At 40.3% G+C, this 14,403-nt stretch overlaps 1 protein-coding gene across 3 annotated transcripts in view; it reads left to right on the forward strand.

Moving 5' to 3' along the window:
- The window catches only part of Med1 (mediator complex subunit 1), a 40,328-nt gene that overhangs the window by 13,394 nt on the left and 12,531 nt on the right, over positions 1-14,403 (forward strand). For all 3 annotated transcript variants that reach the window (XM_021175427.3, XM_029483463.2, XM_021175428.3), the window contains exons 7-13: positions 5,116-5,187; positions 6,945-7,019; positions 7,894-7,967; positions 9,998-10,087; positions 11,781-11,892; positions 12,584-12,708; positions 13,059-13,177. In XM_021175427.3, coding sequence (XP_021031086.1) covers positions 5,116-5,187; positions 6,945-7,019; positions 7,894-7,967; positions 9,998-10,087; positions 11,781-11,892; positions 12,584-12,708; positions 13,059-13,177 — 667 coding nt within the window. The remainder of the gene's footprint in view (positions 1-5,115; positions 5,188-6,944; positions 7,020-7,893; positions 7,968-9,997; positions 10,088-11,780; positions 11,893-12,583; positions 12,709-13,058; positions 13,178-14,403) is intronic.

Below are 14,403 nucleotides of genomic sequence, written 5' to 3' on the forward strand. Positions count from 1 at the left end.
TTTTTTGGACTGACCAGCTCACTGTATCCACACTCTTTGTCCTGGACAGCCTTATTTATTTATTTATTTTCCGAGTCAGGGTTTCTCTGTATAGCCCTGGCTGTCCTGGAACTCACTTTGTAGACCAGGCTGGCCTCGAACTCAGAAATCCGCCTGCCTCTGCCTCCCGAGTGCACACCCGGCTATTTCTTATTATAAACAAGTACACTGTAGTTGTCTTCAGACACTCCAGAAGAGGGCGTCAGATCTCATTACAGGTGGTTGTGAGCCACCATGTGGTTGCTGGGATTTGAACTAAGGACCTTCTGAAGAGCAGTCAGTGCTCTTACCTGCTGAGCCATCTCACCAACCCTGAATTTATTTTCTTGACTTTATGTCTGTTCCTGTTTATTTTTAGAATTGAGTTAACAGAGCCGGGTGGTGGTGGCGCACACCTTTAATCCCAGCACTCGGGAGGCAGAGGCAGGCTGATTTCTGAGTTCGAGGCCAGCCTGGTCTACAGAGTGAGTTCCAGGACAGCCAAGGCTACACAGAGAAACCCTGTCTCGAAAAAAAAATTAAAAAATAACACTCTTGAACTCTCCTGTTTCTATTTCTATAATGTTGAGGTTGTAAGCACCCTCCATCACACCCAGTCTTGAGTGTGACAATTATTTTTTGTTTCTTTGTTTGGTTTTTTTTTGGTTTTTCGAGACAGGGTTTCTCTGTGTAGCCCTGGCTGTCCTGGAACTCACTTTGTAGACCATGCTGGCCTCGAACTCAGAAATCCGCCTGCCTCTGCCTCCCCAGTGCTGGGATTAAAGGTGTGCGCTACCACGCCCCGCTGCCCTCTTCTTTCTTTGGACTTGCCAAAAGTATCCACTCAATAATTGTGATAATCAAAATTATCTGGATAAGGACTGGAGAGATGGCTCCGTGATTAAGAGCACTGACTTCTCCTTTAGAGGTCCTAAGTTCAAGACTCAGCAACCACATAGTTCACAACCATCTGTAGTGGGATTTGATTCCCTCTTCTGATGTGCATGAAGATAGAGCATTCATATATATATAATAAAATATTTTTTAAAAAGCTGTGGTTCAATTAAAACAAATTGTATGAGCTGGAGATGTTAACTTAGTAGTTTAGCATTCACCTAGTGTGTACACTTGGGGATTCAGTTTCTTCCAGCATCACAAAAATCAAAACTATGTACATAGATACATACTGTATATTTTTTATTATATGCTTATGTTTATTTATGTTTATGTACATGTGTACACCACACACTTACACATACATACCTTGACAGATGTATGCAGGACAAATCACAACTGGGTAAGAAGTGCTAAAAGAATCATGGGAATTCTTTGTTGATCAAAAGTGAATAGCATGCTAGGCATGGTAGCATTTGCCTTTAATCCCAGCACTTAGGAGGCAGGCAGATCTCATGAGTATGAACACAGCCTGCTCTATAGAGTGAGGAGTTTGAGGGCAGTGGGGGCTGTTCAGAGAAACCCTGTCTCTGGCTACCCCCGAGCTATCATTAAAGGTGCTCACCACCATGCTTTTTAATTCTCTCTCTCTTTTCCTCCTTCCTTCCTTCCTTTCTTTCTTTTTCTTTCTTTCTTTCTTTCTTTCTTTCTTTCTTTCTTTCTTTCTTTCTTTTTTTCTTTTTCTTTCTTTCTCTTTCTTTCTTTCTCTCTTTCTTCCTTTTCTACTTTAAAAAAAAAAAACCTCAGTCTTGTACGTCAGTTCATAGGACTTAGCACCCACATCTTAGACTGGATCTTGCCAGGTCAGTTGATCTAATGCACCCAATCCCTTACAGATGTGCCCAGAGACTTGGTTCCATGGTGATTCTAAATCCCACCAATTAACAATTAAGATTAATCTCATCACAAAGCACTACCATTGAATTGGAAATTGTATAAGAATATTGACTCCAAACCAATAATACAACATTTTCATTTCAACTTTGAGAACAAGCTAGGTCTGTGTATTACATATAATCTATCACAGTAAAAGTAGTAGCCTTGACAACAGTCTGTTATTTTTGGTTGCTTTTCCTGCCATTTTGATTTTTTTTTTCCCCCCTTTGAACTGAGTGGAACTCCTGTGTTTAAATTTAAACCCAGACATAAGAATTTCTGGTAATTAGAAGAAGTTCATTTTTGTTTTGAATATTGAACATAAGTGTATATCTTAGAAAGACTTTTCACTTGGAGGAAGTAGGTTTTATATTCAGGCTTCTTATTAGCAGTTTATTATCTTTATAGTCAAATATACCAAATTTCAATCTTTAAAATGTTTGGTTTTTTGACTTACTTATTTTATATTGTATATGTGAGTATTTTGCCTGCATGTGGACAGTTGTGAGCTACCATGTGGGTACTGGGAAATAAACTTGGGTTCTCTATAAGAACAGCAGAATTTTTAACTACTGAACCAGGTCTGTAAACATATTTTAAAAATTGTCATACAGCCAGACCATGATGGTGGCACATGCCTTTCACCTCAGCACTCGGGAGGCAGAGGCAGGTGGATCTCTGTGTTTGAGGCCAGCCTGGTCTACAGATAAAGTTCTAGGGTAGCCAGGGCTACAGATAAACTCTGTCTTGAAAGACTAAAACCAAACCAAACCACAAGAAAAGATGTAATATGGTCAAATATATTGGTATGCATACATCTATAATTATTTCCAGTATCCCAGAGGCCAGTATAGGGGAATTGTTGCGAGTTTGAGCTTTGGGCTATATAATATCAGGCTAGCCTGAGTTACATAGCTCTACCCTATCTAAATAAACAATGGGGCTGGAGAAATGGCTCAGTGGTTAAGAGCACTGGCTGCTCTTCCACATGAGCCAGGTTCAGTCCCTACATCTGTATATTGCTCCAGTTGCAGAGGATCTGACACTCTTACACATGCATGCATGTATGCATACATGCTTGTATGAATACAACCAAAAACATCAGTGCACATGAAGTAAAAATGAGCGAGTGAATTAATTAATTAATTAATGGATAAGTAAATAAATGGTGATAGTCTAAAATAAACCATATAAATATTGAATTGAAACTCACCAAGATGTGTCATCAGAATATTCTAGAATGAATGAATATTTCTGGATTTTACTTGGAGTAGATTATGTTAACTTATGAATTTGTGATATTCTAAAATTAATTTGTAAACTTGTTTGAAGGGGGTGATTTATAATGGAACTTCATCTTTTTTAAAAAAAGATTTATTTTTATTTATATGAGTACACTGCAGCTGTCTTCAGACACACACCAGAAGAGGGCATCAGATCCCACTACAGATGGTTGTGAGCCACCATGTGGTTGCTGGGATTTGAACTCAGGACCTCTGGAAGAGCAGTCAGAGCTCTTAACCACTGAGCCATTTCTCCAGCCCCATGGAACTTATCTTTACATCATATTTTTAGTCACTTAGTATGCATGGTGATAGTGTGTTAGGGAATATATCTTTTTACTGCCACTGTGCTGTTCTGTTTAAATGCTTACAGCATTGAGAATAAACTGTTTAGCCTTGTAGCTAATTTGTTTTAGACCCATTTTTCTTTAAGATTAAAAGCAATGGAGGGAGAGGGACAACGTGTGTGTGCTTGCGTGAGTGTATGTGTGCATGTGTGTGTCACATGCTTTTAATCCAAGCACTTGGGAGGCAGAGGCAGGTGGATATTTGAATTTGAGGCCAGCCTCGTCTACAGAATGATTTCTAGGACTGACATGGTTATACATAGAAACCCTGTCTCAAGAAACAAAGCAAACAAAAACAGATGGAAAAGCAGAGTTGTTGGAATGTGATAATGTCTTTTATTCCCTTCTATTTCTTACCATGTTTTGCATTCTTAGTTCTAAGCCACAAAAGCTCATTTGAATCACATTTTAAGCCTTAATGTTGGGATAAAAAAACCCAGTCATCACACTAATATATTCCTTATTCTGTGTTGTAGTTGGGCACAGGCGTATGCTGTAGTATGTGATTAGCTCGGGAATAACCCCTCTGTCCACTCTAAGCTCGTAGGTTGCATGTAACTGTAGACTGCATCCTTGATCATGTACTTTATCACAGTTTCAATCAAACATACGTGTAGTGTGCACCCAGTTTTAGTAACATGTTAAAGGGATGGAAGGTAAAAAGCAGAAGAGCTAAATGTATGTAGGAGCCAAATAGTTATTGGGTCCTTGACTTCATATGTGTATGCTAGGGGGTTGAACCCTGGGCTCCATTCACCATGGTACTATATATGGACTCCAGTAGACTAGACTGGAAAGGGCTCTACCATTAGCGCCATTTGGGTATAGCTGTTTTTCTTTGGTTTTTTTTTTGCTTTTGAGATCAAGTCTTGCTCTGTAGCTCAGATTGGTCGTGAACTCACATTCCTCTCCACAATCCTCCTGGGTCAGATTCTGGAGTTAGGAATATACCACCAAGTCCCACTGCCTTTTGACTCAACTTTTTTTTGTTTTGTGTTTCGTTTTTTAAAGACACAGTTTCTCTGTGTAGCTCTGGCTGGCCTGGAACTGAATTTGTAGACCAGGCTAGCCTCAAACTCATAGGATTTAACTGAGGGAAAGATTTATTTATATATTTTATGTGTATGAGTTTTCTGCCTACATATATGCCTACATGACAGAAGAGGGCATCAGATCTCATTATAGATGGTTGTGAAACACCATGTGGTTCCTGGGAATTGAACTCATGTCCTCTAGAAGAGCAGGTAGTGCTCTCAATCACTGAGCCATCACTCCAGGCCTCTTGCTTTCAGGTTTTAGAGTTTTATGTGTATGAATGTCTCTGCACCATATGCATCCTATATCTATACCCCATAAGTACTGAGTGCTATGGGGGCCAAAATAGTCTACTATACGCCTTGTTGGTGGAGGTGCAGACAGTTGTGGGTGCTTTTCAGGAGCAGCAGCCAGCACTGGGAACTGTGGAGCCATCTGCAACCCGGCTTGCTTTTCTTCCTTTCTAGGTTAACTAGACGATTTATGTGGATAGAAGTGTGGGCAGATTATTAAATGAGTTTTGATAGCCATGGTTTTTGTAGAATAAAGTAGTAATTTCCTGTTGTATTTTCTCTTTCCCCACCTTCCTGAATTCCCTATAGGGAAAAGAATTTTGAGGAATTTTCCAAGCATCTGAAGGGTCTTGTTAATCTGTATAACCTCCCAGGAGACAAGTAAGTCATTTCACTTACTCATTTGCTTTCCATTTTGGAAAAAGGAGTATGAGTCTGTGAGCCAGTTTGGGTTATACATTTTCATACCTTTCTGCTGTATGTTTATTTAATTTTATTGTATATTTTTATTTTTTAAAGAAGTATTTATTTGTATTATATATATATAAGTACACTGTCGCTGTCTTCAGACACACCAGAAGAGGGCATCAGATCCCATTATAGATGTTGTGAGCCACCAGGTGGTTGCTGAGAATTGAACTCAGGACCTCTGGAAGAGCAGTCAGTGCTCTTAACCCCTGAGCCATCTCTCCAGCCCCTTAACTTTTTTTGTTTGTTTGTTTGTTTTTGGTTTTTCGAGACAGGGTTTCTCTGTGTAGCCCTGGCTGTCCTGGAACTCACTCTGTAGACCAGGCTGGCCTCAAACTCAGAAATCTGCCTGCCTCTGCCTCCCGCGTGCTGCCCCTTAACTTTTAAATGTTAGCCGGGCGTGGTGGCACACGCCTTTAATCCCAGCACTCGGGAGGCAGAGGCAGGCGGATTTCCGAGTTCGAGGCCAGCCTGGTCTACAAAGTGAGTTCCAGGACAGCCAGGGCTACACAGAGAAACCCTGTCTCGAAAAACCAAAAAAAAAAAAAAAAAAAAACAAAACAAAAAACTTTTAAATGTTTATTTTATGTATATGGGTTTTTTTAAAATTGGTTTGGAGTTTTTTGTTTGTTTTAGTTTTTTGGGTGGGGTTGTTCAGTTTGTTTTAACTCCATGTGTGTCTGTTCATCAGATCTGTACCTGTGGAAGTCAGAAGGGCTGGGAATTGAACCTGTGTTCTCTGGGAGAGCAGTCAGTACTTTTCAACCACTAAGTCATCTCTCTAGTCCTTTTTTTTTTTCAGAGCTGAGGACCAAACCCAGGGCCTTGCACTTGCTAGACAAGCTCTCTACCACTGAGCTAAATCCCCAGACCCTCTAGTTCTTAAAGTATTTTATTTTTAACTTTTCTATCTCCTAAGGTTTTTATCTGAAAGTGGACATGTCTGCTTTTAATGAGTTGAAATTTGAGAAGATAGAACACAATTGTTGAAATATCTTCAGTGTGTTGATTTCAGGGATTCTGTTAAACTGCTTGACTCTTTTAAAGGAAAATACACATAAACTCTGGTAGTTCCTCCCCTCCCCCCCCAAAAGTAATAGTAGCCCAGGCTTGACCTCAGTATGTATTTGAGAATGGCCTTGGCCTTGAATTTCTTAGTTCCTTCTTTATCCTATGTGTTAAGATTATCCTGTGTGATGGGATGTCCATCTTTGATAGTTTATATTTTATTCATTTTACTTTTTATAACGAGCTCTCACTGTGTAACCCTAGCTGTCCTGGAACACTACGTAGATCAGCCTAGCTCAAACTCCTGGCAATCTGCATATCTCTGCCTCCTGAGTGCTAGGATTAAGGTTGTGCAAACCACACCTTGTTTTTTAACTTTTTTTTTTAAGAGTTAAAACAGTTTAATTGGTTCTAACCACCTAGTCAGTATTTTTTAGTTTTCTTGTTATTATTGTTTTGAGACAGGGTCTCACTGAGTAACCTCGACTGGACTAGAATTACTATGTAGACTAGGCTAGCCTGACCTTGGAGAGATGCGCTTGCCTCTGCTTCACACTGACTGGGGTTGAAGGTGTGTGCCACCACATCTGGCCAGTGACAGTGCTTGTATGTGCTTATTTAATAGAACTGTTTAACTCATTTTTTTCTTGTCTACTCTCTAGCAAACTGAAGACTAAAATGTATCTGGCTCTCCAATCATTAGAACAGGACCTTTCTAAAATGGCTATTATGTACTGGTAAGACTGGCTGATGAGACCATTCTATGACTTTTTTTTTTTTTTTTAAGATTTATTTATTTATTATATGTAAGTACACTGTAGCTGTCCTCAGACACTCCAGAAGAGGGCGCCAGAACTCGTTACGGATGGTTGTGAGCCACCATGTGGTTGCTGGGATATGAACTCTGGACCTCTGGAAGAGCAGTCGGGTGCTCTTACCCACTGAGCCATCTCACCAGCTCCCATTCTATGACTCTTAATTTCTCCTCCAGGGGATTTTTAACATCTTAACTTTTACACTTATAGGTGTACTACAGTATATGCGATTACATATCTTTGCATATTACTACACAGCACATGTCTGCATTATGCATGTTTATACACATTTGTGATTTGCTGTTGCTTCAAAATGAGTATTACATTCTATTTTCTGAGTATAACAACTCAGAAACTCATGGATAACTGAGATAGTTCAGTTATTGCTGAGTTGTTAGTTGTTATTCTATAGACTATATCTGAAATATTTTCAAAGTTGAATTGATTATCGGATAGTTATCCAGATCTAATATTTTATTCATTAATTTGAGATTGAGTGTCTCTAGGACTCCCAGCCCAGCTGACATGTAAGGTGCAGCAGTGTCATCCACTCCAGTTACAGAATTATGGGGGTGTACATACCTGGCGTAGTTGTACATTTTACTATATTTCATACTGATGGTTACTGGAAAACAGCCCCGTTCATTGACAGTGAGGAGCACATCTTATGTGTGCAGTTACAAGCTGAAGTCATTTTGATAGCTTTATAAAACTTTATGAACTTAGCTCAGTATCAGACTTTGACTGAAACTGTCAGTGGCTAAATCCAATCACACATAGATTATTTGTCTTGTAGGAAGGCAACCAATGCCACTCCCTTGGATAAGATTCTTCATGGAAGTGTTGGTTACCTCACCCCACGGAGCGGGGGTAAGTTAGCCTTTCTTAATTTTCTTTTCTTTTTCTTTTTTTTAGTAAAATGTATGGCTATTAGTTTAAAGACTACGATCTTATTTTAACATGGATGTGAGTGTGGTGTGCATATATGTGTGGGGGCCAGAGTAGGACAGGCAGCCTACCCTACCATTCTGCCTTAGTCCCTTGAGGCAGGATTTCTCGGGGATCCTGGACCTAGGCTGGCAGCCAGTAAGCACCAGTTAGTGATCTTCCTGCCCCTCCCCAGCACAGTGCTGAGATTGCAGGGGTTAGACTGCCATGCTTAGCTGCTTGTGCTTTCCTGGCAGCACGCTGACCAGGGAGCCGTCTCTCTAGCACCCTCAGTTCCTTTTGTGTTCTTTTGCAGTGAGTGCTGGGAATCAAACCAGAGCTCTGTGCATTCTAGGCCAGATGTTCACCGGTGTATATCACTTTTTAAAAAAAATTTATATTTTTACTTTAGGTTTGTGACTATACTGTACCTGTTTTCAGACACCCCAGAAGAGGGCATTGGATCCCATTACAGATGGTTGTGAGCCACCATGTGGTTGCTGGGAATTGAACTCAGGACCTCTGGAAGAGTAGTCAGTGCTCTTAACCACTGAACCATCTCTCCAGCCCGTTTTTTTTTTTTTTTTTTTTTTAAAGATTTATTTTATTTATTATATGTAAGTACACTGTAGCTGTCTTTAGACACTCCAGAAGAGGGCGCCAGATCTGGTTGTGGAATGTTGTGAGCCACCATGTGGTTGCTGGGATTTGAACTCTGGACCTTTGGAAGAGCAGTCGGGTGCTCTTACCCACTGAGCCATCTCACCAGCCCCCCGTTTTTTTTTTTTTTTTTTTTTTGGTTTTTCGAGACAGGGTTTCTCTTTATAGCTCTGGCTGTCCTGGAGCTCACTCTGTAGACCAGGCTGGCCTCGAACTCAGAAATCCGCCTGCCTCTGCCTCCCGAGTGCTGGGATTAAAGGCGTACGCCACCACACCCGGCCAACCCGTTTTTTGTTTGTTTGTTTGTTTGAAAGATTTATTTATTTTATGAGTCCTCTATCTTCATGTATACCTGCATGCCAGAAGAGGGCATCACATCCCATTATAGATGGTTGTGAGCCACCGTGCGGTTGCTGGGATTTGAACTCAGGAGCTCTGGAAGAGCAGGCAGTGCTCTTTTTTTATTTTTTTATTTTTTCATTTTATTTATTTATTTATTTTTTTTGGTTTTTCGAGACAGGGTTTCTCTGTATAGCCCTGGCTGTCCTGGAACTCACTTTGTAGACCAGGCTGGCCTTGAACTCAGAAATCCGCCTGCCTCTGCCTCCTGAGAGCTGGGATTAAAGGCGTGTGCCACCACGCCCGGCTCAGGCAGTGCTCTTAACCACTGAGCCATCTCTCCAGTCCCAAGCTTTTAATTTTACCTTGAGCTTCTGAAGACATAAGCTCAATAAGAAAGTTACTATACCAGTCATTTTTAATGACTTCGAAGATGTTAATACTTTTCCTTTTTTTCTTTGTGTGAACTATATTGCTGTTCCCAGGATCAATAAACTTTTCATAAGCTTATTTAGGACATGACTTTGCATATTTGTGCAACTCTTTGTTTTCTATTTCATTACATTTATCTTCTTTCTGAGTGTGTGTCTTTTTAAGTATGTGGAGGTCAGAGTCAGTTCTGTCCTAGCATAAAATGTCCTTGGGAACTCAGCTGTCAGACTTGGTGGCAGGCTTTCTTGTTGGATATGCTGTCTCACTGGCCCTATAGAATTAAGTGTGTGTGTGGTGTGTGGGTGTATGTGCATGCCCATGTGTGGAGATGTAGGAATGTATGTGTGTGTGTTTATTACGAAGTTTTAAAGCTTTTTGTAGGCAAGGTAATCACTCTTCCCTGAGCTGTCCCCAGCCTTTTCTTATTAGTTTAAGATGAGGTTTCTTTATAGTTGAGTGCCACCACAAATATAATGAATGCTTTTTTAAAGTATATAATTTACTAATAAAGATGCCTTATTAATAACTTTTATTAATGATAGGTCATTTAATGAATATGAAATACTATGCCTCTCCATCTGACCTGCTGGATGATAAGACTGCCTCTCCTATCATTTTGCATGAAAAGAATGGTAAGTGTGTGTTGTTTCATGTACTTTGAGGCAGATCTCTTTCTGTTACGTAGGCTGTCCTAGAACTCACTATGTAACACAGGGTGGCTGTCAAACTTACGTATAGTGATCATATATATCACTTCAGCCTTCCAAGAACTGAGAGTATAGTTATGAACTACCATTCCTACTAGATATGGTTTATTGAGACAGGACGACCTCTACCTCCCAGGTGGTGGAGTTACAGTGTGTACCACTATGCTCTCCTTTCTCTGATGTGTTAAAAATGTTGGTAAAATTCAAATGCCCAGTCTCCCCGGCTAATAATCATATAATGTGGTATTTCTTAATTTTCTATCTTTATGTATATAATATGAACATGTCATATGAACAGATCCATATATATCTCACATATATACATGTATATGTACTTAAGCACTCAAGCCTATATATAATATTAGCTTCGTAAGTAAATGAGTCAGTGATGAGATGTAGATTACTGACAAATACCCAGCTTCCTGATTATGCTAAAGGGGAGGAAGGCTGGGTTTGGTGGGACATCCCAGAGTGCCCACAGCGAGGATGCACAGGCAGGGAAACCTGAGTGGAAGGCTAAATTAGACTACGTGGTGACACTTTCTCAATGATTAAATAACTACGACTTAACTGCAGTAATGAACGACCCTTGGTATTTTAACTTTCTGCTTTTGGTGTTTTGAGACAGGAATGTCATATGGCTGCAGCTGGGGGTTGGTGGGAGGCAGAGTCAACTGGTCTCAGATTTGTTATATAACCGAGGATGAACTTGGGACTCTTAGTTCTTGGGTATGCACACCACACCTGCTTGTGTTTGGACTAATACAGCAAAAGAACAGAAGAACTAGACCAGGACACTTGACCGCAGTATAGCTTCAATCATTGTCCTGTCATTATAAGCTCATTTAAATACATTGTGAAGTTGTGAATGAAAGTAAAAGTTGATAGTGAGCTCTTTAATCATTAGCAGAAAGAAATACTGATTGCTGTGGGGAGGTAGCTTGTAGTCCTCCCCCCCTCCCCATTTTTTTACCCCTTTGGGCAGGAATTGATGCAGTGTGACATAGGCGTGCTTATGGCATACTCCACCTGCTTCCTTTTCTTTTTATCTCTTTTCTTTATATTTATTTCACTTGCATTTGTGTTTTGCCTGCACGTATGTTTGTGGAAGTCCCAGAACTTGAGTTGCAAACAGCTGTGACCTGCCATGTGGTTACCGGGAATTGAACCAGGGACCTCTGGGAGAGCAGCCAGTGCTTTTTAACCACTGACCTATCTCTCCAACCCAAGCTTGTAACATTTGTGATTTTTGTGGGATTAGAGTATGTAGATTCATGGTGACAGATACGGTAGGGGTTTCTTCTGCATGTTAGTTATTGGTTGTTGTTGTTTTGGTTCTTTTGGAAAATAATATTTCTCCTCAGGCTGGCCTCAGACTTACTCTGTAGCCCCTGCTTCCGTGTTGCCTTGCTTTTCTTTTTTTTCTGTGCTTTGTTCTGTTTTTGAAACTGGGTCTAGCCTTGTAGCTCAGGCAGGCTTCTAACTCAGGTCCATTTTCTTTTCTCATTCTGCAGAATGCTGGGTTTGCACACAGGACCACCATTTCTGTCTTTTTTAGTGCTGAGATCCTTGTCCTAGTTATGAGGTAGAAAATCTTTTTTTCTTTTTCTATTCCCAGTTCCTCGGTCTTTGGGAATGAATGCCTCAGTGACAATTGAAGGAACCTCTGCTATGTACAAACTCCCAATTGCCCCATTAATTATGGGGTCACACCCGGCTGACAACAAATGGTAAGATGAAGATAGTTTTAAAGTTGTGACGTCTATTTTTTGAGCTGCAAGCCCAGTGCGTTTATCTTCCTGGGATGTTCAGACGTCGCCCTCTGCTTCCATGCATGTACGCCTGTCCTGTACTGGAATGTTTCTACTTGAGACCTACTCAGAGAACACACACTGTCTCACATTTGTGTTTTTTTATTCTGTGTATGTATATTTTGCCTGCCAGTGGGTCTTTGCACCATCCTTTGTCCTGGTGCCCTCTGAGGCTAGAAGCAGCCATCAGATCCCCTGGGGCTGCAGTTACAGATGGTATAAACTGCCATGTGGGTGCTGGGAATTGAATACAGGTCTTTTAGAATACCAGTTAGCATTATTAACCACCAGGATAATATATGCCAATATTCCCTATAGACCACATTCTTTGCTCTGAATAAATTAGTTGGAGTTTTATATTGGTTTTCAAACCCAGGGCTACAAATAGGAAGTGTATTCTCTCACACTGAGCTAGACCCTGAGCCCCATTATACATATTTTTTTAAATACTTCAGAATTAAAGTATTTGAGAATAAGGTAATATACTTTGGAATTGTGGTCAGGATAGTAGAAAAGTAAGCTTTTGTGGGTCTATGTATTATATACTTGTCTAAGAAAAAATGTTCATAGTCTTCAAAATAGAAAATATCCCTCTCTTCTTTTTTTGAAGGACCCCTTCTTTCTCCGCAGTCACTAGTGCCAACAGTGTTGATCTTCCTGCGTGTTTCTTCTTGAAATTTCCCCAGCCAATTCCAGTATCTAAAGCATTTGTTCAGAAACTGCAAAATTGCACAGGTAAGCTTTGTTTTTTAAAATGTTTGCCAGCCTGTAATAGAGATAGATTTTACCCATTGAGATAAAACTTGTTAAAATCAGAATGAAAGACTTCAGATTATCTTGAACAATTTACAGTCCTTTGGCTTCAAAGAAGTGCTGCTGAGTACAGCTGTTAGGAAAGTACTAGTAGTTAGTACTGGTAGTTAGTACTAGTAGTTAGTACTAGTAGTTAGTACTGGTAGTTAGTACTAGTGCTCTGTAAGAACTTTTGGATATGTGGGCAGATGCATAGGAAGATCACAAGAAGACAATGAAGCTGTCACAGTTTGATCTTATGTGAGCGATACGAACAGTCCTTGTATTTCCAGGAATCCCGTTGTTTGAGACTCCGCCCACTTACCTGCCCCTCTATGAACTCATCACTCAGTTTGAACTGTCAAAGGATCCTGACCCTTTACCTTTGAATCACAACATGCGATTTTACGCTGTAAGTAGGCCCTGTGGACTTGCAACAATGTTGTTTCTCTATAGCACTAGTGAGGTCCCTCCAATAGCTTTCTTTTAGATTGCTAAATCATCCTCAGATGGGCAAAAGAAGTCATCATAAACATGCTAAAGCAAAAGAGAATCAGCTTTTGAGTTAAACAGCCATGTACATTTCTGTCTATGTGTATTTTATGTGCATCAGTATTTTGCTATATTTAAGTATATACATAACCTGCTTGCCTGGTGCCAAAGAAGTAAGGTCACCTAAACTCGAGTTATGTACATCTGTGAGTGGCCATGTGGGTTCTGTTAACTGAAGCTAGGCCCTCTGGAAGAGAAGCAAGTGGCTGTAAATCAAGGAGCATTCTTTCATGTCCTTTTCCTTCTTCTTTCTTTCTTTCTTCCTTTCTTTTTTTGTTTTTTTTTCTTAAGGATGTATTTATTTAAGTATATGAGTACACTGTAGCTGAACAGATGGTTATAAGCCATCATGTGGTTGCTGGGAATTGAACTCAGAACACTCTGGCACAAAGATTTATTTTATTATTATATGTAAGTACACTGTAGCTGTCTTCAGACACACCAGAAGAGGACATCCTATCTATGGATGGTTGTGAGCTACCATGTGGTTGCTGGGATTTGAACTCAGGACCTTTGGAAAAAGAGTCAGTGCTCTTAACCACCAAGCCATCTCTTTAGCCCTTCCTTCTTCTTTCTAGACAAGTTCTCATGTAACCCAGGCTGCCATTGAATTTAGCAGAGGGTGATCATAAACCAGTCCTCTAGATTGCTGTGACAATAGACATGCTGAGAAGTATCTACAGAGAAATCCAGGACTGGTGGAGCATGGCATTTGGGAAGTGGAGGCTTAAGGATTGCCTTGACTTTGGAGTAGCAAAACCTTTTCTCAAAAAAGTATCAGAATTGGAAATCTTTTAATGCTATCTTGAACTCTTAGAAGGTTGAAAGATACTAAGAATTTTGTTTTGTTTTGTTTTTTTGAGGGCGTGGTGGCACACCTTTATCCCAGCACTCATGAGTCAGAGGCATGCGAGCAAGTTCTAGGATAGGCAGGGCTATATAGAGAGGCTCTTAGGATTTCCATTGCTGTGAAGACACCATGAACAAGGCAATTCTTATAAATGACTACATTTAATTGGGCCTGGCTTACAGGTTCTAAGGTTCAGTCCATTAATCGTCATGGTAGGAAGCATGGTAGCATCCAAG

The sequence above is a fragment of the Mus caroli genome, unplaced genomic scaffold (assembly GCF_978045245.1).
Source record: "Mus caroli unplaced genomic scaffold, Mus_caroli_1 scaffold_13, whole genome shotgun sequence".
Classification (NCBI taxonomy): Eukaryota; Metazoa; Chordata; class Mammalia; order Rodentia; family Muridae; genus Mus; species Mus caroli.